The 26,100-nt window shown below is 44.4% G+C and overlaps 1 protein-coding gene across 1 annotated transcript in view; it reads left to right on the top strand.

Annotated features, from left to right (window-relative positions):
• Nucleotides 1-1,053: 1,053 nt before the first annotated feature.
• Nucleotides 1,054-26,100, top strand: part of LOC135207245 (chromobox protein homolog 8-like) — a 153,044-nt gene continuing 127,997 nt past the window's right edge. The window contains exons 1-2 of the mRNA XM_064238881.1: nt 1,054-1,214; nt 1,355-1,398. Of these exons, the coding sequence (XP_064094951.1) occupies nt 1,146-1,214; nt 1,355-1,398 (113 nt within the window). The 5' untranslated portion in view covers nt 1,054-1,145. The remainder of the gene's footprint in view (nt 1,215-1,354; nt 1,399-26,100) is intronic.

The following is a 26,100-nucleotide window of genomic DNA, read 5'->3' as shown; positions in this document are numbered from 1 at the left end:
TCTCGTTTATTAATATTTGATGATTGCCAGTTTTGCTTTATGTAATCGAATAATCATTTGTGTGTAAAGACTTTAATAATACAACAGTGGATTTACCAATGAAGACAGATTCCACCAAGTTGTTTTTTTTTCTAGAGTAAAATAGGAAGGGATTGGAGACATGGTAACTGCTCGACCAAATGTAGCTATTAAATTGGGCGTCTGAGGCCTCTTGCTAGGGAGTGAGCGAGGGTGGACTTGTTAATTAAAGAGGAAAGACATAGGTGAGAGGTCACGATGTCCGGCAGACGATGATGTTTTGGGAATATTGCATGCATATATATATATATATATATATATATATATATATATATATATATATATATTATATATATATATATATATATAAAGCTGATATGAATTGCAATGTTCAACAAACACCATCAACATCATCCGTACACCGTGACCTCTCACCTATAAGCTTTTCCTCTTTAACAAGTCCACCCTCACTCCCTGGCAAGAGGCCTTAGACGCCCACTACCATATAATTTAGTACATTTGGTCATGCAGTTACCATGACCTCCCAGGACTTCCTATTTTACTCGAGAAAAAAAACTTTGTGGAACCTGTCTTATTAGTGAATCCCCCGTTGTATTATTAAATTCTTTCAACTCAAATGATTATTCGATAACATAAAGCAAAACTGGCAATCATCAAATATTAATAACAGCGACTGACGGGAACACCAAGGTCCCACAGACTGTATCATAAACAAACGGTACGATAATATAGGGTTTACTTCCGAGGTTAGGGGCTCCCACATGGAATGGATAGTAAGGCAAACCTTGTGGCGGAAAAAGTATCGTACGACTTAAGGACTTTTAATGATTTGATGACTTTCCAGCCGTAAAAGAAAAGGCCGAGTATCGTGTGCATTTCAGTTGAATGCCGATATCGACTAAAACGCTCAGCCAAAAGGACACGAGCACACGAGAACGTCGATGGAAGCCTTTATTATTGACAACAAGGTGTCGCCGTTGGCAGGCCTGGTGTGACGTAGTACTCACGGAAGGCGCCAGAAGACGCCTCAGTTCAAGTCAAAACGTTGTGTGGATCGTGTTGTTGTGCCTGAGGTTCGCCCCAAGTGCTGCTCCGTCTCGATAGCCATGGAACTCTCTTTGGTTGGTGACAGGGTTTACGCCGCGGAGTGCATTCAGAAGAAGCGAGTGAGAAGGGTGTGTAAATTGCAAGTGTTGAATGAGTGAGAAAGAAAGAAGTGGGGAGAGTTGTTGATAACAGTGAAGAGGGGGAGGAGGAGGTGGTGTTGACAACGTCCGTCGTCGTCGTTTCATTTATTTTGGTTTTTCCGTTGCAGGGTCGAGTGGAGTACTTAGTCAAGTGGAAAGGATGGTCCAACAAGTGAGTAGCCCCATTTCCCTTGGCCTAGGCCCTGTTTCCTCTCTCCAGGCTTTTCTGTCAGCGTCCAGCCAGTTGCAGTTAGGCACTAGCAGTAGTAGTAGTAGTAGTACCTAGGTGGTAGTAGTAGATCTGGGTCATTCGACGCTCCTCTTGGCTGAAGCGCAATAGGTAGTAATAGTAGGTAGGCTAGCTACTAGCTACTGTCGAAGATGAGAAGTAGCCTCCTTCCTAGGTCGTCTGTAGGTAGGTAGGTCGTGGTGCAGCCCTGGGAGGCTGCTCCATGTGTTCTGTTGACATGGAGCCGCTCATCCGTCACCCTGGCAGCTGCAGTAGGTAGCCTAGTAGGTACCTACCAGTAGCTAGTAGGGAAGGGCAGCCAAACGTAGTAGCTAGTAAGTCAGGTCAGCCACAAGTAGTAGTAGCTATTGTAAGTCCATTGCACACCACCTTTTGTCATCGTGTTGCTCGAGATCCTGCATGCAGTAGGCTAGGCCTGGTAGTTACTAGCCTAGATTATGAACCACTCTACCTATTGGTGGGAAACAGGTATGAGAGTTGACAGTCAGCTCAGTGGTCTGGTGAAACTAATTTTGTCATAATTAGGCAGATAAAATTTGATAAGCTGCCAATCCAATTCCCAGTTTGACATGGAAAAGCATTTTGGGTTTCCATGCAAAAATGTGGGTATCTTGTAAGTACTATCAAGGACACGGCTGCTTTTACCTTGGACATTTATTTTTCCCACAGTTTCAGTGCTTTTGATGAAGAAGTAGCAGTTATCTTGTGGGGGCAACTGTTAGTATTTACATTGTATCTCTACCCAACAATGAAGGGGGACTTTAGGAATTTGGAGTTTTTTGGGGGGTGGACAACACTCGTACACAAAGTGGCCAATGTTTGCGCTCTGGTAGAGGCCGAGGGATACGCCGCCTTCAGGGAGCCATATGTTCCACGAGAGGGAGCGGCTGAGGGTAGGTGGGTCACTTGGGGTGGCGGCGGTGCCCAAGGTATGAGTTGGTATAAGGTAGTGGGGGCTTGGTTGTTAGGTAGAGAAATGTACATAAATAACAGTATTACAAGACTACTACTACTACATCATCAAAAACACTAAAACTGTTGGAAAAATCAATTTCCAAGGTAAAAGCAGCCATGCCTTCAATACTTAGAAGCACAAAACTATCACTTAGAATTTCCAACACCAAGTTTCATTGCGCACTTCACAAGTTGTGTGGACGGGGATGATAGAATGACGTCACTAAAGTCGCTCAGATAACTTCGTAAAATGGTGTCACCAGTCGTTTAGTTACGTAACTTGAAGTAACTTTCTACCAAAATAACACTTTATCACACACTAATTACAAATTTACTAAATACTACACAAAATTCTTTGATGACACACCACCAAAATATGATATAAAACTCTGTAATCCACTAGAATAAGGTTTTAATAATTACTAAATGACAACAGTACTTACCTATAATAGTGAACTCCTCTTCATTTCGTTGGACAAATAGGGGGATGGAGAGTTGGAAATGCACATTGTTTGTAATGACAGAATAAAAAAGAAGATTTACAATACCATAACCGAAAATATATGTTAAAAGAAGTATTATCACAATTAATGGTGAAAATATGGTTACTTTGAGAATATGGAGAGGTGGGTGTTAAATCTTCGTAATTTGGGTAATTGCATTGTGTGGGTAATAAGGTCTGTGATTGGTCGGAAGAATGGTGGGGGCGGGGGTTAAATGACGTAATTAAGGGGGATGATTTCACATGTACATGGAAATTAATGCTGCATTTTAAGAAAAAAAAGGCACAATACTGAGTAACAAAAACCCGAACATGATCTTGTAAATGGACGTTTCTTTTATTATAAGTATGAAACCAAAGATATGTATTATTATTAAAGGAAATAATATTGCAGTGAAATGTTACGGTAGGGACCCCTATTTTACGAAATAATTATGAAGGAATACATACATAAAGATATATTATGGATGAGGAACAAAAGAGGCCCAGACCAGTGGTGTGGGGGGGGGGAAATAAATATACGTATAGGCTTGTGATTGATGGAAAGAAGGATGGGGGTCAAGTGTTGACATGTAAAGAACAAAGCAAATATGTCGGACCATACGGGATAAATGTGAGGTTTACAAGTTAGTATATTGGGTGAAATCGTAAAATGTAGTTTGATGTTTTTGTATGAGACCAAAGAGATTTTGTATTATTATTGAAAGCTTAATCATATTGAAACTTAAATGTTAAGGAAGGAGTACGCACATGCATAAATATATATATAATATATATATATATATATATATTATATATATATATATATATCTAATATATATATATATATATATAATATATATATAAAGGAATTGAGACAGACATCATATTTAAGCCTAAATTATGAAATGTATATAAGTCTGAGGTTATTATTACGAAAATTAAAGAATATTCATGATTATTATTGTCACTGTGTATGTCTGTAACATCTTTGTATTGGACCTGGTTTGAAAATAAACCATAACATAACCTAACCTAATAGAATGTGTAACCTGGCCGGCCCCCTGTATCCCCCCTTACAGAAAGACAAACTTACAGGAAGACTAACATATACCATAGGTTACCTATAGAGCCCCCTGTACCCCCTTAAAGAAAGCTAAAGTTAAAAAGATGGTTAACATATAGGATACCATACTAACCTAATCAACCTAACTTAGCAGAATGTGTTTCCTGACCATTAAGGGGGGCTTCGCCCCCCTGTACCCCCCTTAAACAAAGAAAAACTTATAAGAAGCCTAACATATTGGCTGCCATACTAACCTAACCTAATCTAGTAGAATGTGTTACCTGACCGGGGGGCTCTGACCCCTGTAACCCCCCTTTATAGAAAGATAAAGTTAAAGGAATGTTAACATATAGGTTACCATACTAACCTAACATAGCAGAACGTGTTACCTGACCGGGGGGCTTTCCCCCCCAACCCCATACACTCCTTAAACAAAGAAAAACTTTAAGGAAGATTAACATAAAGGTTACCATACTAACCTAACCTAGTAGAACGTGTTACCTGGCCGGGGGGCCCGAAGCTCCCTTAAAGCCTTAAAGAAAGACAGACTTAGAGGCAGACTAACATACCATGACGGAATACAGACGGTAATTCACCCAAACAGAAATTTTTGTAAATTTATAAAATGGAACATTCTATTAATAAGCAAAAATTTCTCAATGAAATTGTTATGGGTGAGAAAGGCTTGTTAAATGATGAAACGTAAATAGGTGTATAATGGAAAGACAAGGGAAAGATTTGTATAAATTGAAATGTCTGTAAATTGGTAAAATGGAATATATATATGTATAAATGTTCTAATATTAATATAAAATTTTAACAAATATTGTTATGGGTGAGAATTGCATTCTAAAAGATGGAATGAAAATAGCCAGATGTGAATTCTAGAAAGGGAAGGGAGTGAGTGACTTGTGAACAAATCATGTATAATTCATGTATGGAATACTACCCCGAAGCAACCTCCAATTCGACGTCACTGGCAAAAAGATATCTAATCATCCTAAAACCGCCTTCTAGTCCCACCCCTCAGGCATTTTTCCAGGGCATGCCCTCAATTGCAAGGTGATATTGGAAGAGAAATAGGGCAAGATTATGAAATGAGAACACATCAATGCACATATTCAATACTATAATAAACAACAGAAATGTTGAAAACTGCGAATTCACAGCTAGCATTTTCCTTATGGTTATATACCGTTTAGCTGGCGTATAATGTGACCTTTTGACTTTAAAAAATCTTCCCCAAAATGAGGGGAAGATTTTTTAAGGTTAAAACGTTTCCCCAAATGGGGGGAAGATTTTTTAATGGTAAAAACTTTAGGCAATTCAAGTGAATCACTAGCAACAAAGCTATTGATACGGTCAACAAAACAACTGTAATTACCGTTGATAATTACCATAATTAGATGTGAGCGAACTCTCACTGTGGTACAGTTGTATGATTTCTCACAGTAATTCTAAAAACCAAAAGCTCTATAAATATAAATCTTTTGGGGAGGAAATAATCTATTTGCAAAAGTTAAACATTCCAGAATTTAAACATTGTCATCCTACGCCATTGGTATTTGATATTGTTTACATTTTCAAAATGAGGGATGAGTGAAAATGTATTTTTTTTTTTTTACTTTTGGAAGCCACCATTTAGAATCGGCAGGGTTTGACAGAGTGATAACTTGTATGCTCGACAGTTACGGCAAATGATGTCGGCAATCAGCTGTTTCTCGATTCTGTTGTTGTGTCGTTACGGGTTTAACAATGGCTTCATCCGTAATTCTAAAACCTGGAATTTCTTAGTGGAGGAAGGTGTATCATCATATGTTAGAGAGAGAGAGAGAGCATCATATGTTAGAGAGAGAGAGAGAGACTGTCAGATATCCATTAGCAAAAGTCAAATAATAGTTGTGTATTGAGAATAATGATAAATTTAATAAATCTGTTGTTTTACTATATCTAGTCATATTGCAAAGCATTATTACCATATTATTGTATTATTATTATTATGATCAGAGTAATCTGCCATTTGAAAATTGGTTTTGTTTACATTTGTAAAATAACAGTGATCTCATTTTACCGATATGATCACTGTCTTTAGTTGCTGAATGGAACTTAATTCAGAGATAAGTTTCTATCTTAAATTATCAAAGTGGGTTTAAAAATTGCATCTACTTTATTTGTAAATGTAGTAAATTAAACGGATGCGTGTTTTTGTCAGGTTCAGATGATGCTTTTGCTTCCAAAATATGACATCAGCAATCAGCTTTTTCTCAGTTCTGTTGTTTATGTTGGTATAGGTTTATGCTGACTTCATCCGTAATTCTAAACCCTGGAATTTCTCAGTGGAGGATGGAGCATCATCTTTAGTGTTAAACTTGTTTGTATAGTACTAAGAATAATGACCATTTTGATAAAACTTGTTTGACAGTATCTAATTAAATTGCATGTATTATTACCATATTATTGAATTACAATATTATTAGAGCGATCTGTCATTTGCATTCTGGTTTTGTTTACATTCTTAAAATAATTTTACTGATACCGTCACTGTCTTTTAGTTGCTGAATGGATCTTAATTCATACATTTCTTTCGTAAATTGTCAAAGTTAGCGTTAAAAATGGCAGTTTCTTTCTTTATAAACATAGTAAATTGAATGAAGTGTGTGTTTTTTGCCAGTTTCAGACGTGCTTTTGCCTCTAAAATTCCTGGTCATGCAAACTGAAGTGTTTTGTGATATTGATAGTTTCCCGGTTATTCTTAATATCGGTATTTGTTCCAATTTTAAAGGAATACATTCATGGAGGTCTACTTCCAATGGGTATTACTCTTGCCGATAGTAATGTCACGGGCATTGAGCATTTGTTGTATTGTTTACCATATATTTTTCCTAAGGGAATACGAAAGCATTTTTTTTTTTTGCAATGGTTAGTTTTGCCAAACATTATAAAATCTTGAAGATACAGATTTTACACATTTTTGTTACGATAATTCCAATAATTATTGTATTTATCTAAGAACCAAATAACTTACATCAGCTGATTGAGTTGTAATTTAGTAAATTGGAGGTTGTCTTGTATGGCGAACATACATTTAAACCAACAATTTTTCATGAAAAATTGCGGGTTGTCTTATGTGCAGGGTCCCCTTATATGCTGGTATATACAGTAAATATGATCCCCTTTATGCGTTGGTATAATTTGTAAACTTTGTAATTTGAACTGATTTTTTTTTATTATGTTAAAGTTCAAAGTACGGTGTTATAAGATTGGCAGTATACTATCAATGACAGCCTGAGATATCTGTTACTAATGTTAGGTTACCAGTTGTTGAATTTTGAACGAAATCCTATGCAATCATGTAGCATCAGTTGTGAGCATAGCTGTACCTTTGCAATAGTCCTTGTGCACGAAGCAAGTAGTGTCCGAAAGGTAGGAACACTTTCAAAGAAGATAGAGTGCAAGTCTAGTATTTGTTTATCAATACATTATACTATTCCTTTAAAAAATGCCAAAATTACAATCATTCAACGATTTCATAGATCTTTCATGTATGGAGCACCCTTTCTGCATGTGTGCTGGACTAGCCCGTCTACTATCAAAGAAGGGAGATACCCATGAAAATAGGGGGAAGGATATGACCTTTCACCCAACTTTCTCAGTTTTTCTTTTGAGCACATTATGACTAGTGATTTTGCTTGTGCTTGCACATTTTATTTGCTGTCTCTGCATTGTTTTGCATGCTTGTGCTTCATTTCATGCACTTGTGCGTTTTTGTGTGCTTTTATGGAACTTTTTGTTCCTACAAAATATACAAACCATTGGTCTTTACATAAAGAATATGCTTCAGAGCAGCTGCAAGTGGCTGTTATACTTTTAAACAAGGTGGTTAGGTAGTTAACCCTAAAACGCCGAAGCGGTATTTTAAAAATCGTATGCCGGCGGCGTTCGTGAGTGAGCGCCAAAGTGGAAAATTTTTTTTTTTTCAAAAAGTCACAGCACGCTTAGTTTTCAAGATTAAGAGTTCATTTTTGGCTCCTTTTTTTGTCATATATAAATATTGGGATATATGACAGCGCAAAAAAAAAATTTCATATATAATTGGATACAAATTGCGCTGTGAGCAAAACGGTTAAAGCTAACTAGTTAATTTTTTTTCGTTATATTGTACACTAAATTGCGATCATTTTGGTATATAACACGTAAAACGATCAAGGCAACACAGAAAATATTATCACAAAATGATGCATGAATTCGCAACGCGCGGACCGAAAAAAAAAGCTGTTTTTAAAAATTCACCATAAATCGAAATATTGTGCTAGAGAATTCCAGTTGGTTGCAAAATGAAGGTAATTGATTGATTTTTACTAGACTGTAAGTGTTGTAGCTTACAATTGCAGTTTTTGACCATTTCGGTCGAGTTAAAGTTGACCGAAGGATGTATTTTTTCTATTTATCGTTATTTATATGAAAATATTTCAAAACTAATAAAAGCTACAACCATGGGTTGTTTTTTTTTTGTTGTATTCCACATGAAATTGCCTACATTTTCATATATAAAACTTTATGTAATGGCTAATTTAAAATGGTGCAAACATCACGAAAATCGGACTAAAAAGTTTATGATTTTTTTGGAAAAGTTACTGCGTGGACGTAAGGAAAAAGTTTATTTCATAAATTCACCATAAATCAAAATATTGTGCTAGAGACTTCCAATTTGTTGCAAAATAAAGGTAAATAATTGAATATTACTAGAATGTAATAGATTTAGCTTACAAATGCGTTTTTCGACCATTTCGGTCAAGTCAAAATTGACTGAAGGTTGATATTTTGGCACTTATTGTTATTTATATGAAAATATTTCAAAACTGTTAAAAGCTACAACCATGGATTGTTTTTTTTGTATTCTACATGAAATTGCGCACATTTCCATATATAAAACTTTATGTAACGGCTAATTTAAAATGGTGCAAACATTACGACAATGGGACAAAAAAATGTATGATTTTTTCGGAAGAGTTACCACGCGGACTTAAGGAAAAAGTTTTTTTCATAAATTCACTATAAATCGAATTTGTTGCAAAATAAAGGTAAATGATTGAATATTACTAGAATATAAGAGTTTTAGCTTATAATTGTGTTTTTCGACCATTTCGGTAGAGTCAAAGTTGACCGAAGGTTGAAATTTTGGCACTTATCGTTATTTGTATGAATATATTTCAAAACTGATAAAAGCTACAACCATGGGTTGTTTTTTTATAGTATTCTACATGAAATTACGCACATTTTCATATATAATACTCCATGTAACGGCTAATATAAAATGGTGCAAAAATTCTGTCAAAGTGACGAAATAATTTCTGAGATTGTTACTGATGCTTTTTAGTGTGAGAAGAAAGAAATTCGCGCTTGCACGCCTGGGTAACGATTGTAAACACACTAACGCCTTGATCTGTGAGCTCCCAGCATCCCCCAAGGCGCGTGATTCAAAAGTTTTCGCCTAGTAGGCCTATAACTTTTTCAGCAAATTTAAAAAAAAAATTTTTATATCGACGTACCATACGTCTCCAATCGGCACCCAACAGACAATTTATATCGACGTTTAATATGTTCAAAGGGTTAACTATCATCTGTTTGGCGGTAGTCCTTCCCACCCAGAAGGTTAGCATTCACTTTGCTTTCAGCTGATGTGCTGTAAAGAGCTGTTCTTGTACTCAATAATGCCCTACCTACCGTTTCACTTTGTTTTCATGTACTAATTCCGTAGAAAAGAAATATTAATTTTTGGTTGACTGTTGTTATAGCTTCAGATGTGTCTTGGCTTGTTAAAAAAAAAAATGTTGCCAACTCCTCAATCTTTTGTTATCAAGAACTTGACGGACATAGTGGCATCGGAAGATGAGGAATGGTCTTTATGTCCTGTCAAAGCTATTAAACACTTCTTGTTTAGGACAGAAAAGTTAAGAGGAAACTCAGATCGTATCCGGTGTTCAGTGAGAGATCCCTCATGTCCTCTTTCCAAGAACGCTATTTCATTCTTCTCGAGGAGTTTGATTTCAGAAGCTCACACTCGAGTACAAGATCCAACTGTTTGGGTAATGAAGGTAAAAGTGCATGAGATTCGTGCAGTTGCAACTTCATTGGTTTTTAGACATAACATGTCAATATCCTCCATTCCGAAATTGACATTTTGGAGGTCGAAATCAGTGTTCGCTTCACATTATCTGAAAAATGTAGAGACCGTTTTTGAAAATAGTTCCAGATTGGGACCGTTGTCGGTGGCGGGCATGGTGTTAGGAAAGGAAGCATAGGGGGACCTGTTTTCCCTCTACTATCTCCTTGCCTTGGTTTTTAAGGTTGTTGAGAAGCCTGGGGGTACACTGTACCCAGTTTTTTGTTATGGTTGGGGTAGTGATAGTTCTGTGGTTTATCTTGTCTTAGCCCAGGGCAAGGGCGAAATTTTGATTTTGTTAACCATCGGTGAACCTCCATGGCTACAAAATCCCACCATTAGTAGGGACGACCCCGGCCACTACTGCCACGTCTCCTACAAGTGATGAGAGCACCAACCAGAGGCAGTATTCACCTGCAGCTGCTCTCTCACTAGGTAAGGTACTGCAAGCATTGTTCATAATCTGAGCACATTACTGTTCTTTCATAAGCTTTCCATACACCCACCATCTGGGTAATGTGGATTCAGCTATGTAATTACGATTGCTTCCTTTAGACAGCACTCACCTATAGAGCGTGGTATCCAATGTGCTGCTTCACCGCTGCCTCAGCAACAGTATAAGTGCTCACCGAGATGCGCCACTGCCCGTGCAAGCCAACGCGCGTCACCAGACCGGTTTTCGAAACACTCCAGCAGCCGCTCTTGGTCTCCAGTATCACACCCCAGATGTGCTCCTTCTTCGGAATGCTCTACTTCTTTGTCTACACATGCTAGAAGACGCGCATTTTCACTTGTAGAGCGTCAACGCTCTCCAGCGCGTTCTAATGTCCGCCATTCGCCTGCACGCACTTACGCGCATTCAGAACCTGTTTGAGCTCCCGCACTGACATGCGCTCTTGCTCCTGCAGATACACATGCACCTGTAAAACCTTTTTCCTCTGTTTTTTTGCAATGTTTCAACACGAAAAATGGAGACATCTTGAGTTGGAGTACCTGTCCTTGGAACCCCCATCATCTGCTCCTCCTCCTCCTCCAGAGGTCCCATCTCCACTGTTTCAACACGAAAAATGGAGACATCTTGAGTTGGAGTACCTGTCCTTGGAACCTCCATCATCTGCTCCTCCTCCAGAGGTCCCATCTCCACTGTTTCAACACGAAAAATGGAGACATCTTGAGTTGGAGTACCTGTCCTTGGAACCTCCATCATCTGCTCCTCCTCCTCCTCCAGAGGTCCCATCTCCACCTTGGGATCCTTGTGAAGCTGCAACCCAGCCTTCCAAAAGGCAGCCATATAGGCTTTCGCCGTTGATCAGAGGTCATCGTCCCCTGACTCTTCCTCGAGAACAAGGCTGCAAGTGGGCTCCTTCTCCTTCATATGACCTTCCAGTCCCCTTTCCGATTCCTCTTGGGAAGTTGGGAGAGCAGTTAAGGGGAATTGCTATCCCTAAGCTGCCACGAGTGCTTAACATCAGGCGAGGGGCGCTCTGGAAGCAAAGGCATCCCGTGACCCCTCCATACAAGTCCAGACCTCCAACCTCAAGGTTCTCGATCTCCAAGGGTTCGTTCATTTGTAGAGAAGTATTGTAGTATCTCGTCCATCGAGTTCAAACCCAGCCGAGATCCTCCTGACAGGGTTCTAACAGTGCTTGCGGAGAGGGCTCCATCTCCCCTCTCTCTTCCAGCTTCGCCAGAAGCAGACAGGCGTCCTCCAGCTCCATCTTACCCGTTCTTGCAAGGGGCTGTCCGATGGGGGCATAAGGACCTTTGGAAGGTAGCGAAGAATTGCCCTCACGATTCCGAGTATCCAAGGGCTCCTGTGGCTCTGGGGGCCTCGGCTCCTGGACCTTCTGCGGCCCCTCATGAACAGCTAGAGACTCTGCCTTCTTCTTCTTCAAGACTGGGCCCCTCTCATTCGTGCCGGGGTGTGTCAATGCGAAGAAGGATGATTTTCACAAGGCAACCAACGATTCAGCTGGCTACCTTCTGGAACCAGCAGCTCCAGCTGTTCCGGAAGATGCGGGCGGCAGCTGAAGCCACCTTCCGTGAGATCATCTGTCTCATCTGGAAGGTAAACGGCCTAGGAGAAGCTCCAACTACTTCTCCGAAAGACCGTATATCAGCAGTCGACCTTCTTTGTCACGCCCCTCGGGATGCTGTTTGAGATTCCATTGTCATCCCTGATAAGGGAGGCTCTGACCAAAGTCGAAAGACAAGTTTCACTGAGGTAGGACTTGGGGGGGGGGGGGGGGGGTCTCGCTTCCTAAGCTACTCGAGACCTTCAGCTTTCCAGAAGTAGAGGAAGTACTATGTGGTCCAAGAGGCTGAGGCTTCACCCTTGCCCATAAACCCGACTATAACATTGTTGGCACCTGGAGTTTCGCTCCAGACACTTCAACACAGAATCTTGACGCTCTCTTCACAGGTGTCCCAGGTCGAATAAACCACAGTGGCGGCGTTGCAAGCAGCTTCATGGTTGGACTTTTGGGGTGGCACGGTGGGCTTTCTTGCTAATTCTGAGACTCCACAGCAGCCTGACAAGCGAGCAGACATGGGCCGTCAGCTCCATGACCTTGTTTTGTCAGGAGATAAGGCCATGGAGTTCTTAGTCCACCAGCTTGCCAACCTGGTGCTGAAGCGCAGGGACGCCTTCTCATCAAGGCTTGATCGAGCTGTCGATCCGCAGGATGTGACCAACCTTAGGAATGCCTCATTTCAGGGATCCACCCTCTTTCCATCTTCGGATGTAAACGAGGTGATTGGAAACTTCAAGGAGAGTGAGCCAGGATTCTTTGCTGCACCGCTCAGCATCCTTCTGCTTGACGTCGCCCCTGGCTCTCCATCTAGGAGGGTTTCTCACCCTCCTGCCAGGGCTGATCCCTTTCCCACTGCCTCCACCAATCGGCGGCCGAGAGGTAGTCGGCCCTTTTTGACCAGGGGTGGTCAAGGGCGAGCTGAGGAAGGACGCTCTTGAGGAGGTCCTCGATGAGTCTCTAGGCTTCTTCAGTCGACTCTCTTGTAAAGAAGGTACCTGGAGACCGGTCATTGACCTCTCAGCCCTCAACGAGTTTGTTCAGCAAACCCTGTTCAGGATGGAGATCCCCAGCACGGTCAGACAGGCCATTCGTCCTCTGGATTACTTGGTGACAATCGACCTAAAAGACGCATACTTCCGGATCCCAATCCATCTGTTGTCCAGGAAGTATCTTCATCTTGTTGTAGCGGACAGAGAGTTCCAATTCAAGGTACTATGTTTTGGTCTCTCCACAGCTCCGCAAGTCTTCACTTGGGTGTTCACCCTAGTGTCGACATGGGCTCATTGCCACGGCATTCCTCTATTGCGTTACCTAGACGATTGGCTGATACTGGTGCCCTCGTTGGAACTGCTTTGTCTCCACCAAGACAGGGTTCTGGTGTTTTGTCATGATCTGGGGGTCATGGTGAACCGCAACAGTCCTCTGTAGAGCCCTCTCAACGACTGGTGTATCTCTGTATGATCCTCGACACCATTGCAGGGAAAGCCTTTCCGACAGCGGAAAGACTGGAATGCCTCTGAAGTGTCGCTCTGCCCTTTGACAGTCCCAGTTGCCAGCACATCAGTGGCAGCAGTTGCTGGGACATCTGTCCTCACTGGACTTAAGAATCGGTCGCAAAGTCAGGATTCTCCTCATGATCTAGTGCCAGTGGAGGAGAACATGCGCTTTGATCTCGAGTAGTGGCTGGACGATGCTAACCTGTTGAGAGGCTCCCATCCCCAGTCTCGTCCACCCGATCTGTTCCTGTTCACTGACGCATCTAAGGAAGGATGGGGCATGCACCTACTGCAACACCTGGCTTCAGGCTTTTGGTCCGACCAGGAACGTCGAGATCATGTCAGTGTATTGGAACTTCGAGCTGCCTTCCTGGCTATGCCCTAAGAAAATCTGGCATACTGAGTGTTCTATAAATTTTTAGATTAACTGCACGACAGCAAGTGCAAGTAAAACATAATAGCCATACCTTAGAATTTTCTTTCTCCAGTTTAACCGTAATAGGCCCTATATCATCAACAAAAATATTGCTGAAAGGCAGTTGGTGGGTCTTCCCTGAATTTCTTGTAACAATTCTGATATAGATTGACAGCGTGCATTAAGTCTCTTGCAGTGAAACACATTGCCTCGGAACCTGTTTAACCACTGAAAAATTTTTAGGAGTAAAATGATGTCTTCTGAATTTAGAAAGAACAGCATAGCACCCAGAATGAGCTAATTTATGATGAATATCCAATATAATTAACTTCATTAAATAACTGTCTCTACATAATAGAATAGGAAATTTGTTCTCATTCTTAAATTTGCTCTTCACTTTCAAAATGCCATTGTTATCAACAAACAATTTCAACTGAAAAACTATACTTGGTATATCTGTTGCTGCAGAAAAACCTTTAGAAAAATGCTCCAAAACATCAGCAAAGTGATTTTGTTAATCAGTCAAAATCAAATGTACAAGAGTTAAAGAGAAAAAAATTCTTATCCTCTTGTATGTCAACTTGCCTTCTCACTTTAGCTTTCCATTTGTATATTCATGTTATGCACCGGCGGTACGGCAAAACAAGGCTTCTGAAGTCAGAAAAATCAGTAATATTCACCTAGTAATCTCTTTTAACTAAAGGAACATGAGAAAGATTCATGTAATTTCCAGAACGTTAACCCGCTTAAGGAATAGTGAACTGCATGGCTTGCGCCCTAATATTACTCAGGTCCTGGCGTGAAAGGAAACAAGACTTCATTAATAATTTATATGATGTGTACCAGGTTACCATATCAGCAAGATTCTCCTTGCCATTAATAAACCCAAAATGAATAGGATATGTTTCACACAGTTTTTGTGTACTGTAAATTCTGTTCATTTACTTAAGTTGAAGCGAAGAACTTACAACCACTGCAAGTCACAAAAAGAATATGAAAATAGACAAATCTGTCATCTTTATAGGTTTTATACAATAAAGATCAAGAGATTTTTCAACTCCTAGATTAATGGCATGGTTCTCTAAAGATGTCGCTAAGCCCTCCAGTCTCTTAAGCGGAAAAAGCTGAGATTAACAATATACACCACTACACCTACGTTTTAAGATAGGCGTAGTGGTGTATTGTTAATCTCAGCTTTTTCCGCTTAGCGACAAGCGCTTGATTCCTCGAATTAGATATTAAAGGACATTTGTAGCTCGATATATGTATATGAATCACGGTAATGTGATATGACTTATATAATGCAGACAAAAGCACTACAACGCTACCAGGACGAGGTGGTTTGATGCAGTCTCCAAAACTACGAATATCTGAGTGCGACAGGTATTTGAGGTGGGAGACGGCATAAACTTATATCCTCTTGCGGTGGCAGAGTGGGTTAATGCTTCACTGTCGTCCTGGATTTGAAGGTGTTGAGTTCGTAACCCTCCTCGGTAACGTTTTCCTAGACTCTGAGCGACCATCGGCTGCTCGTACTCGCTTCTCCAACTGCTAGTTCTGCTGGGAAGGCGAGTGAGTATCCAATCTTCCTCCCCCATTCCCTCTCTCCCTATCTCCCTATAGCTACGAAGGAAAGGGGAGGGATCCTGCAGAGCGTTCTCTGTAGGATTCCACGTTGGGCACTGTGTTCCTGGGGGGACCTTCGGGTCCTACCGGACGTAAGTCCCCGTCATTGAGGATGGATCCTGCCCCATCCTCGATTTCTACGGGAATCGGGAGGACCACCACCCAATGATTGTCTGACGAATTCGGTGGGGGTTTCGGCGAGTGCTTAGAATTCTTCGGAATTTCTAGCACTCTCCATGTGTTCTGGTTTTCTACGATCTGCAAATACTTGGGCGAAACCACGGTCCAGAGTGGGCTAGATGAGAATCCCAGATAATTGGTACTACGATAATCGGGAATCTCGCCGAATGCTCGAACTCCTGGAAATTCTAGCGTTCGAGAGAAGCACTGCTGCTGAAGGAAGAATATCTCACAGTAGGCGGCCAACCCTGAGATTGAGAAGAACAGGTGGGAACATCCAGTTTGGCTTGAACTATTGTCTTCGGTATCCTGTTAACACCATGGAAGTCTTCCTTCGGGGGAAAACTTCTTCACTTTCTTCATTAGAGAATGAAGGGTGTCGGCTTCCAGTCCTTGTATTCTCATTCCTCGAATGGAAAAGAATTTAGGATGGAGGTCTATGTAGAGGAACCTACAAATATACTACGTATATTGCCCTCGCAATATACGTTAATCAGTTGAATTGTCCGAGGTGAAGGCACATACCGTAGTTAACTACAGATTGTGACCGAGACGACCGAGACGACCGAGACGAATAGTATCTTCTTAATTGAACTGCAACTCAGGACTGCCTGCAACCTCCCAGGAGTTACCAGTTTCGATTTTGAGATACTTATGGTATTGTTACAACACCACCACCTCAGCGTTTGTATTTGCCGAAATCCGTTTCGTTTAAATGCAAATGCTCGAGCATATTTTTTTTGTGTGCTCGATGGTTTGTAGCCGAATGCATTCCTTCTTGGAATGCGAATTAGCCTGGCAACTCAGGATGACGAACGTGAGCATTAGCTAGCAGTGATGTTTGGGCTGCCTGCCGCAGCTCAGTACCAGCTGCTCCTCCGAGATAGCACGGTCGGTTTATGTCTCTCCTCTACAATGATTGACTACCGAACCGTATCTCTGCCCGGTAATCACAGACTTAGGTCTCTGGTTGGCTGGGATTCTTGCATACGTGAAAGACCATCTCTACTGCATCGTCTTGGACATTGCAAGAATTTTCAATAGACTCTATCATCTTTCTGTTTACCGCACGGTAACAGAAGTCTGTAGCCTAGTCTCCCGCTGCATCGCACCTGCCGCTGCGATATTGCGGAATGATTTCTTCAGACATCTGAGTTTGTCTTCTAAATATATCTCGTATTCGTAGGTGTGCAATTGTTCATTGTTCACCCCGAATTGGAGATGTATAACGGAAGACATCGCCTGTTCCCCGCCCTGCCAGCTCTACTTCCAAGTATATATTTGTCCTCCCTGGATAACCTGAAAGAAGAAGATGATGATTCAGCCCATGAGAAGCGGTTCTTCAGGCAGTACATCCCTGTGTTTTCATTACTGAAAAGCGCTCTGCTTTCATTGCAACTTACGACTTCTCACCAAACAGCAAGAAATAGCGTTTTAGCGTTTTCAGTCCTTTGTAAAGCACAGGTTCAGAATCTTGAGAATTACTTCTCTCGATTCGGCTGTGAAGACGTAGGTCTGCATTCACCTTCCACCTTCGTCTTCAATGGCGCATAGTGTTGTTTCTCCTTAGCTGAGATTCAACTACTATGAGAACTTCTGTCTTGCCATCAGGGACCTCAGTCTCTAGAAGGCAATTGACTTTCGCCTGTTGGGCACATGCAACAAATAGACGATTTGTATGGTCTCTCGGCATACCCCTTTAAAGGCTAGGGTCACGTGACTATGCTTGGATGCTTGGACAGCTCGCCTCACACAACCGAACGCAGTCAGTTGGCAGCTGTCGAAGCGTCCAAGACAGTTACGAGCTACGCTGTGGACTTAGTTCGGTTGTTCCAGATCAATCATTACTTCGTCCTACTAGCTTGTTCCAGTACCCATACCATCGACACCCACCATGGAGTGTCGGTGTCCTATCCACTGCTGAGACAGAGAGACTTCGCTGCAGTGGGGTATGAGACCGCGAGAGACTTCGCTGCAATGGGATACGAGAACGCGAGACACTTCGCTGCAGATGGATAGACCAGTATGGGTACTGGACATCACTCCGAAGAATGTCGGACAGAAAGAGGGATAGGTCATCGCGACTATTCCCTTCTTTCCCTCCGAGTAGGGGAACTGCATGGCTTTTCCTTTGGCGTCAAGCATCTAGGGGATGGGGATCTGTGATGCTCGATTTCGTAACGAACTTCGTAGCGAAAACTCAGAATCCTTCGGTCCCTGCTGATCAGTTCGAGTCTTTCACAATCCCCTCCCTAATGGACTTCACCAACATCGATGCGGATGAGATGCTGCTTTGCCCTGTGAGGGCGCTACGGTGCTATCTGAAGAGAACTCTGCACCTCAGGCCTGAGTGTTGACACCTCTTCGTTAGCACCGGGATGACCAAGAAGAAGTATACAGGAACATACTTTCTTTCTGGCTGCGTGAGGTGATCAGGAGGGCGAACGAAGCTGATGGTAGCGACGACATCCGTACCCTTCGTCTGAGAGCCCACGAAGTCAGAGATATTGGTCCTTCCCTTGCGTTCCGCAAGAACTTCTCCGTGGTGCAGGTACTGAAGGCAGGGATCTGGTCCAACCAGACCACCTGCACCTCCTTCTACCTTCAGGATATAGCCCACAGGTCCTTGGACACTTTTTCCTTGGGACCCGTGGTGGCTGCTCAACACGTTGTGTAGCTTACCCAGCACCCGAGCGGACGGAACAGCATCGCATCCTTGTGTGACTGCATGAAGGGATAAGTAAATTAAAATGTGACTGGCCTTCTCTTCCGCATCTTTTTCTCTCCCTCTACCTGTGGGCAGAGGGACGCGGTTGTCACTACGCTGGATTAGGAGGCGATGCAGGTAAGGTACTCGACCGAGCCCCATCCTATCCCTTCCAGTAGGGATAGGAGCGATTATCCACCACTTCCCCCCTCCCCTTCCCCCCTCTTTTGGAGGCGATGCAGGTAAGCTACTCGACCGAGCCCCATCCTATCCCTTCCAGTAGGAACAAGTTCTTGCTTGCTAGTTTTAAGAGGTACGCTTGCTTCCCTCTTATTACTTGGGTCCAGAGGTCTGACCATTGATCCTGCGGTACATACCCTGATCTTTGGGCAGAGGCTAGGATCCCTCCCTCTGCTCTTACGACCAGGGAGGGAATCCAAGGTTGGCCGATCACCAGTCTGTTTTAAGACTCAGATTCCTCCCACCAAGAAGTGAGTCTTCCTATTGTAAACGACCCGATTGTTTGTATTCGTATCGGAACAAAATGGCAATTTGTCGAAAATTGCATTTTTCCTAACTATACAACCTGAGGTCCTTTACACATAGTCCCACCTCATGCCACCCCTCACTCTGTCTTTTTGTACATGCAACTTCCCCGGCAGATATATACTACTTAGCTATAGTCTCCGACGTCCCGACAGTATTCAAAACTCGCGGCACACGCGACAGGTAGGTCAGGTGATCAGCCCACACCCGCTGCTGGGTGGCGGGACTAGGAACCATTCCCGTTTTCTAATCAGATTTTCTCTGTCGCCGGTTCCAACAATATTGTTGTTGGTGTCTCCTGCATAGAAATTCTTTCTCGCTTGCTGAGTATTTTCTGATTGACCTTTGGTGACGTATTTGATCTTTAGCTTTGGCATACGCGTTTTGTGGACCGTTTTTTGGATTTTGATTTTGATTTTTTCATACAATCAACTTACCTGTCAGATATATACATAGCTAAGACTCCGTCGTCCCCGACAGAAATTCAAATTTCGCGCCACTCGCTACAGGTAGGTCAGGTGATCTACCGGCCTGCCCTGGGCGGCAGGACTAGGAACCATCCCCGTTTTCTATCATATTTTCTCTGTCGCCGGTGGTATCAACATTGTTGTTATTACCTCCTGACTTAGATTCATTTTCAACCTTTGATCAACGTTTTTTCGGCTTTTTGGTGACGTATTTGGATCGTGTTTTGGCATTCGCTACTGTGGACTGTTTTTGGAATAACTCTTTTGGATTTTTCTCAGTATGTCTGATTCTAATGTGAGTGTGAGAATGTGTGTGAATGTAGGCTGCAGGGTGAGGATACCGAAAGCTTCGGTTGATCCTCACACTGTATGCCGTAAATGTAGGGGGTTTCAGTGTTCTGCTATAACTACTTGTAAGGAATGCGAGGGATGAAATGCAGAGAGTGGAAGACTTTGACTTCTTATTTGAAGAAGTTAGAGAGGGATAGAATTAGACGATTGAAAGGTGGGAGTTCAAGGCCTATTGAGCCTTTCATGATAATTCTAATCCTACTGATGTATTATTTCTCCCTATGTATCTCATTCTCAGAGTGCTTTTTCGGATTCGGCATCGGAAATCGCCAATCTGAAAGCTACAATTAGAGACATGAAATCCAAGATGGCGGACTTCAAAGGTAAGGCTAGTGAAAGTGAACTTGTTCCGATACTTAATACAAACCCTCGGTCTTTAACAATAGGAAGTAGCTAGCGGCAGCTGGAACGGTCGTAAGCTTCGAACAAGGGGAGAACGGTAGTTTAACTGCTTGTCCGATCGTCGCGCGCCGCGCGACTGGGAGGTAAACAAATCACTTTTGCTTTCGGCCGCGGGTGTGAAGGACGTGTTCGTCATCGCTCTCTGCCCGCTTCATCGTCGTATGCTTTGTTTATATTGTGTTTTCTACTAATGGTTTGTTTGACTTGAAAATGAAACTGTAAGTACATTGTTTTCATTTTCATTACTGAATTATGAACCTTTGAATTATGTCTCGGTGCCGAGGGCGGCGCGCTCGCGCCGATCATGTATTTGGGCGAAGGATGTAAGTACTTTTTTTCATTATATTTTGCCCTGTGAGTTCGTTACCGAGAGTGGTGACGGCGCTCGGCACGAACTTTTAATTTTGTATAATAGAATGCAATGAAAGTGGATTCGCAATTGCAATATTCTTTTCATTTTCTTTTCATATATTGATTGCATGAAATTTAATCTGGATCAATTTTCGTTCTTACCGGGAATTGATCCTTACGATTTTATGTGAAATGAAATCGCAAGTGCAGTATTCCGTTTTCATTTTTCATATATATTTTATGATAGCATCATATTATTAGATCAAGTTCCGTTCTTACCCGGGAATTGATCTTTTCCTCCTTTAAGTTCTATGAAGTGAATCGCAAGGGCAGTATTCTGTTTCATTTTCATATTACTTTTCACTGCTGTGCGGGGGAAGCGAAGGTCTGCCAGGAAGTCGTCGGAAAGCCTCTCCCGCCGGGACTCCCTTGGTAGCCGATTCTTCGTCTTCCTTCCTGCCCCCCCGCCTCTCAGCTTCTTCATTGTATTTTTGTATTTGGGGTCTTCCTTGCGTTCGGGGTGGGGCATGTCTTCCCCCGTCGCGTGAGGGTGAACCCCTCTTACTAATCTATCTATGTTACCGCAGGTGCTACATCCGTGGGAGACGACCTTGGATGTAGATGTAGATCCTCACGAGGTTTGTACTCGTTGTCGGGGGCGAGAGTGCTCCCGCAACGAGCCCTGTGTAACGTGTATGCATTCGTCAGAGGCGCAGTGGGTGCGTACGAGGACAAGAAGTCATCGGAAAGTCCAGTGACTCCTTTGGTAACGGACGTCCAGTTGTACTCGGGGTCTTCCGTCCGCTCTGGGTGGGGTTCTCTCCCCCCAGGCGCGGGAGGAAAGCCCCTCTAACTAACCCGACTGTTGCTTCCGCAGGTTTGCCATCAGCGAGGACGACCTGGAACAGGTGTGGGAGTCGCTGGGACTGCAGGGGTTGATTCAGGCGGTTGGCGGGGTCGGCAGTGGTCACTCATGATACGGTAACCACTACAACAGCCACAATCTCGACACCAGCATATGAGATGTCACCGCACCTGGTGTACACACCACATGTCATGTCGGTAACACCCACGGCTGCAGTCCAGAACCAATTCCTGCCGTGCCAATCAGGAAACGGTGACCCACCGCCACCCTGGGTTCTTTGTATTGCCGACCCCGGACTGCCGCTGCCCAAAGAGTACCCCCTGGACCTGCCGCCAGTGCCGAGGATGACGGTAGCTGCCGACAGGACGCCTGTCTCTCCTGTGGTACCTGCCGTGCCTGCCGTACCTGTTGCTGTCCCAGCCGCTCATTCCCTTTCAGATCAGGTGCCTGCTGCTCATTCACTTTCAGATGTTCCTGCTGTTCCTGGACCTGTTCCTGTTGTTCCTGCTGTTGGTGATGCTGTCACAGTCTCAGGTCTTTCCGGACAGGTGCAGTCGGGCCCTGTTGCTTCGGCAACTGCCCCGGCTCCCTCCTGGATGGAAGACTTGACGTCTGTCCTGCGGAGCCTGGCGAAGAAGAAGAGGAAGAAGGTGTCGTCGTCGTCTCCTTCGTCGTCCGCTGCCTCTCCTTCCCCTTCGACTTCTAAGGCCAAACAGCCGAAGAAGAAGAAGGTTGCCTCCTTTCCCCCTAAGAAGACTCCTTCGGGATCTTCTAAGGGCCCGGCTCGCTCAAGCGAGCTGGGAGCTCTTCTGCTGGTCCTCCTGTTCCTTCGGGAACGGGGCCCGTCGCTTCTTCTGCAAAGAAGAAGTCGACGGGGACCAGAGGGCACCAGCCTCGGCTGGTGCGTCCTCACCTGGTGCTAGCGGGTCTGCCGCTAAACCAGGTTCCGTCTCGGCCGCTTCTCGTTCGCGAGAAGCACCGAGTGGACGCTCTTCCAAGAAGACCGTCCAGCCAAAGTTTTGACGCCCGAGCTCGCTCGCCGTCAAGACAGCGGCGCGGAGCAGAAGATCTGGCGAGAGTCGTGCACACAACTCTCACCAGGCCAGTGGACGCTCTCGCAGCGATCAACTGGCTGCTCGGGTCGCTAACGTGACGGTCGCTGATCAGCCACGGGTTGAGGCGAGGAAGGAGTCCCCGCGGCCGCCGGTACCAGCCACGGCTGGTACCAGCGACTTGACGCGGCGAGAGGACGCTGGCCGGTTCTCGACGCGACACAGAGCCTAGCAGGTCACCCGTCCGCCGCTCCCGATGGGACCGGGTGGGCGGAGACGGTGACCAGCGGCAGCTCGCCTGACGCTAGAGATCGGTCTCGACGTTCTCAGCCGAGCCATCGCCCCAGGCGAGCGGTAAGGCTAGGCCTGCTGCTCGACCGTCACCGCGGTTGAGGATCAGCAGCAGCCCTCCACGCACGCTGGTCGTGCCAGCGGGCGGGGGGGGGGCGTCAGGTCGGCCTCTCCCAGAACGGGTTGAGGCGAGGAAGGGGTCCCCGCGGCCGTCGGTACCAGCCACGGCTGGTACCAGCGGCTCGACGCGCCGAGAGGACGCTCGCCGTCTTACCGTGACAGCGAGCCTAGCAGGTCACCTGACGCCGCTCCCATCGGGACCGGGCGGAGACGGTAACCAGCAACAGCTCGCCTGACGCTAGAGATCAACGTCGACGTTCTCAGCCAAGCCTCTCGCCTCAGGCGAGCGGCAAGGCTAGGCATGCTGCTCGATCGCCACCGCGGGTTGTTGACGATCGGCAGCAGCCCTCCAAGCACGCTGGTCCTGCCAGCGAGCTAGGATAGCGTCAGGGGAGCGGACCGTCAGGGTCTGCCGCTCTTCCTCCTTCTGAAGGAGGAGTATCTAGGGATCTATTCTTGTTGGAGGGACTGGACGGTCCTACTCCGCAAGACGCGGTTTACTCCCGAGATACAGAGGAATTTGCAGAAGTCATTAAGCTGATTCGTCAGCATAATGACCCTGCGGAAGGATTGCCGCTCCCACCAGCAGAGCCCACGTCTCTACTCGAGTCGTTTTGGGGCCCGAGAGGGAACCCAAACCGACGGTGGGTCTGCCGCGATCGGAGCTTGCCGATTCTGTCTCGAACCAGTGTCTCTCGTCTCCGGACAAGAAGGCTCTCTCAGTTCTGGCCGGTCGATCAAGCTACTTCCACCTCCTCTACTGCGACAGCGGCGTTTTCTACGTGTCTTCGGACACCGTATTTAAATACTCCTTCGGTCCTCCTGAGAGGTTTCGACCTCGACGAGGACTGGAATGAGTCGGAGGACGGTTCGGCTCTCTCCTGTCAGGTGTCGATCAGCCCCACCCGGACGACGTTCACAGTGGCGGCAGACCCTTACCTACAGTGAGAGTTCGTAACCCTCCGCGGGAAAACGTTTTCTCCTGACGATACGTTTTCCCAGACTCTGAGAGACCATCGCCGCAAGGCGATGGCTGCTCCTACTCTTCTCCAACTGCTAAGTTCCCACTGGGAAGGCTAGCGAGTATCCAATTCCTTCCCCCATTCCCTCTCTCCTTACGGCTACGAGGGAAAGGGAAGGATCCTACAGAGATTTCTTTGTAGGATCCCACGGTCGGACTGCGCTACAGGGGGGGACCTTCGGGTCCTACCTGGCGTAAGCCCCGGTCGTTGAGGAGGAATCCTGCTCCATTCTCGATTTCTACGGGAATCGAGAGGACCACCAGCCGATATCGTTTGACGAATTCGGTGGGGGTTTCGCAGACTGCTTAGAATTCTACGGAATTTCTAGCGCATTCAGAGTGTTCGAGTTTCAAACACTTACGCGAGACCACGGTACAAAGTGAGCGAGACGAGAATCCCCGATATGTTACACGATAATCGGGAACCTCGCCTATGCTCGAATTCCTGGAATTTCTAGCATTGTGAAGAAGACGGCTGCTGAAAGAAACTATCTCACAGTAGGCGACCAACCTGGAATAGAGGAGATCGGACGGGAATATCCAGTTTGGCTTGAATTATCGTCTTAGTATTCTGTTCACCATTGAAGCTTTCCTTCGAGGAAGACTTCTCCTTCACTCTCTTTAATAGAGAACGAAGGTGGTCGATCTCCAATCCTTATTTTGTTTTCTGAAGGAAGAATTTAGGATGGAGATCGTTGTTCAGAATCCTACAAATATACTACGTATATTAACCTCGCGACATGATTTCTGCTAAGCAGTTGAATTGTCCGATGGGGTAGGCGCATATCCTAGTTATTCTACGGATTGCGACTTAGACGAGAAGTATTCTAATTGAACTGCAACTCGGGGTTGCCTGCAACCTCCCAGGAGTTTTCAGTTTCAATTTTATATACTTATGGTTTTGTCACGACAACACCATTTCAACTTTTATATTTACCGAAATTCGTTTCGCCTAAATATAATTGCCCGAGCATATCTTTTATGCTCGGTAGTTCTAGCCGAACGCATTCCTTCGTGGAATAATGGATTACCTGGGTCGGACTCAGGAAAAATGACGAGTCGGCAGGCTCAACCACTGCGTATTGAACTGCCTCATAGCAGCTCAGTATCAGCTGGGCCTCCGAGATTCACGGTCATGTATGTCTCATCTCTCCCCTGCTTGATTGACTACCGAACCGTATCTCTGCCTAACAATCATGGACTTAGGTCTCTGATTAACGGGGATTCTCGCAATAAATGAAGGACCATCTACTGCGGTGACGCTAGATTCCATCGCCTTCGACATTGCGAGAATTTTCAACAGAGATATCTCTTGGACTCTTTCATCTTTCTGTTTACCGCACGGTAACAGAAGTCTGTACAAGTCTCCCGCTGCATCGCACTGCGATAATGCGAATGATTTTGCAGACATCTGAGTTTGTCTTCAAAATATCTCGTATTCGTAGGTGTCAATTGTTCATTGTTCAACCCGAATTACGAGATGTGTCAGAAGACATCGCCTACCCTCCGACCTGACAGCTCTACCTCAAATGTTCAGCCCATGAGAAGCAGTTCTTCAGGCGGCTTTCACCTGTGTTTTCATTACCGAAGAACGCCCCGCTTTCATTGCAACTACGACTTCTCACCGGACAGCAATGAAATAGCGGTTAGCGTTTTCAGTCATTTGTAAGCACAGGTTATGAATCTTGAGAATCCTTCTCTCGATTCATCTGTGAAGACGTAGGTTGCATTCAAATATCTAACCTTCGTCTTCAACGGTACATAGTGTTGTTTCTCCTTAACTGAGATTCAACAAACATGAGATGTTTTTACCTTCAGGGACCTCGGTCTCTAGAAGGGCAATTGACTTTCGCCTGTTTGGGTACATGCCTTAATAGGAATCATCACCTCGCTGTCCGGCATTGGTGACAAACAAATACATCATTTGTTTGGTCTCTCGGGCATAACCCTTTAAAGGCGAAGGTCACGTGACTTACTCGGATGCTTTTGACAACTTGCCTCCTAACCGAACGCACAGTCAGTCGGCAGCGTCAGAGC

The sequence above is a fragment of the Macrobrachium nipponense genome, chromosome 32 (genome assembly GCF_015104395.2).
Source record: "Macrobrachium nipponense isolate FS-2020 chromosome 32, ASM1510439v2, whole genome shotgun sequence".
Classification (NCBI taxonomy): Eukaryota; Metazoa; Arthropoda; class Malacostraca; order Decapoda; family Palaemonidae; genus Macrobrachium; species Macrobrachium nipponense.
This window is presented reverse-complemented; position numbering and strand designations above follow the sequence as displayed.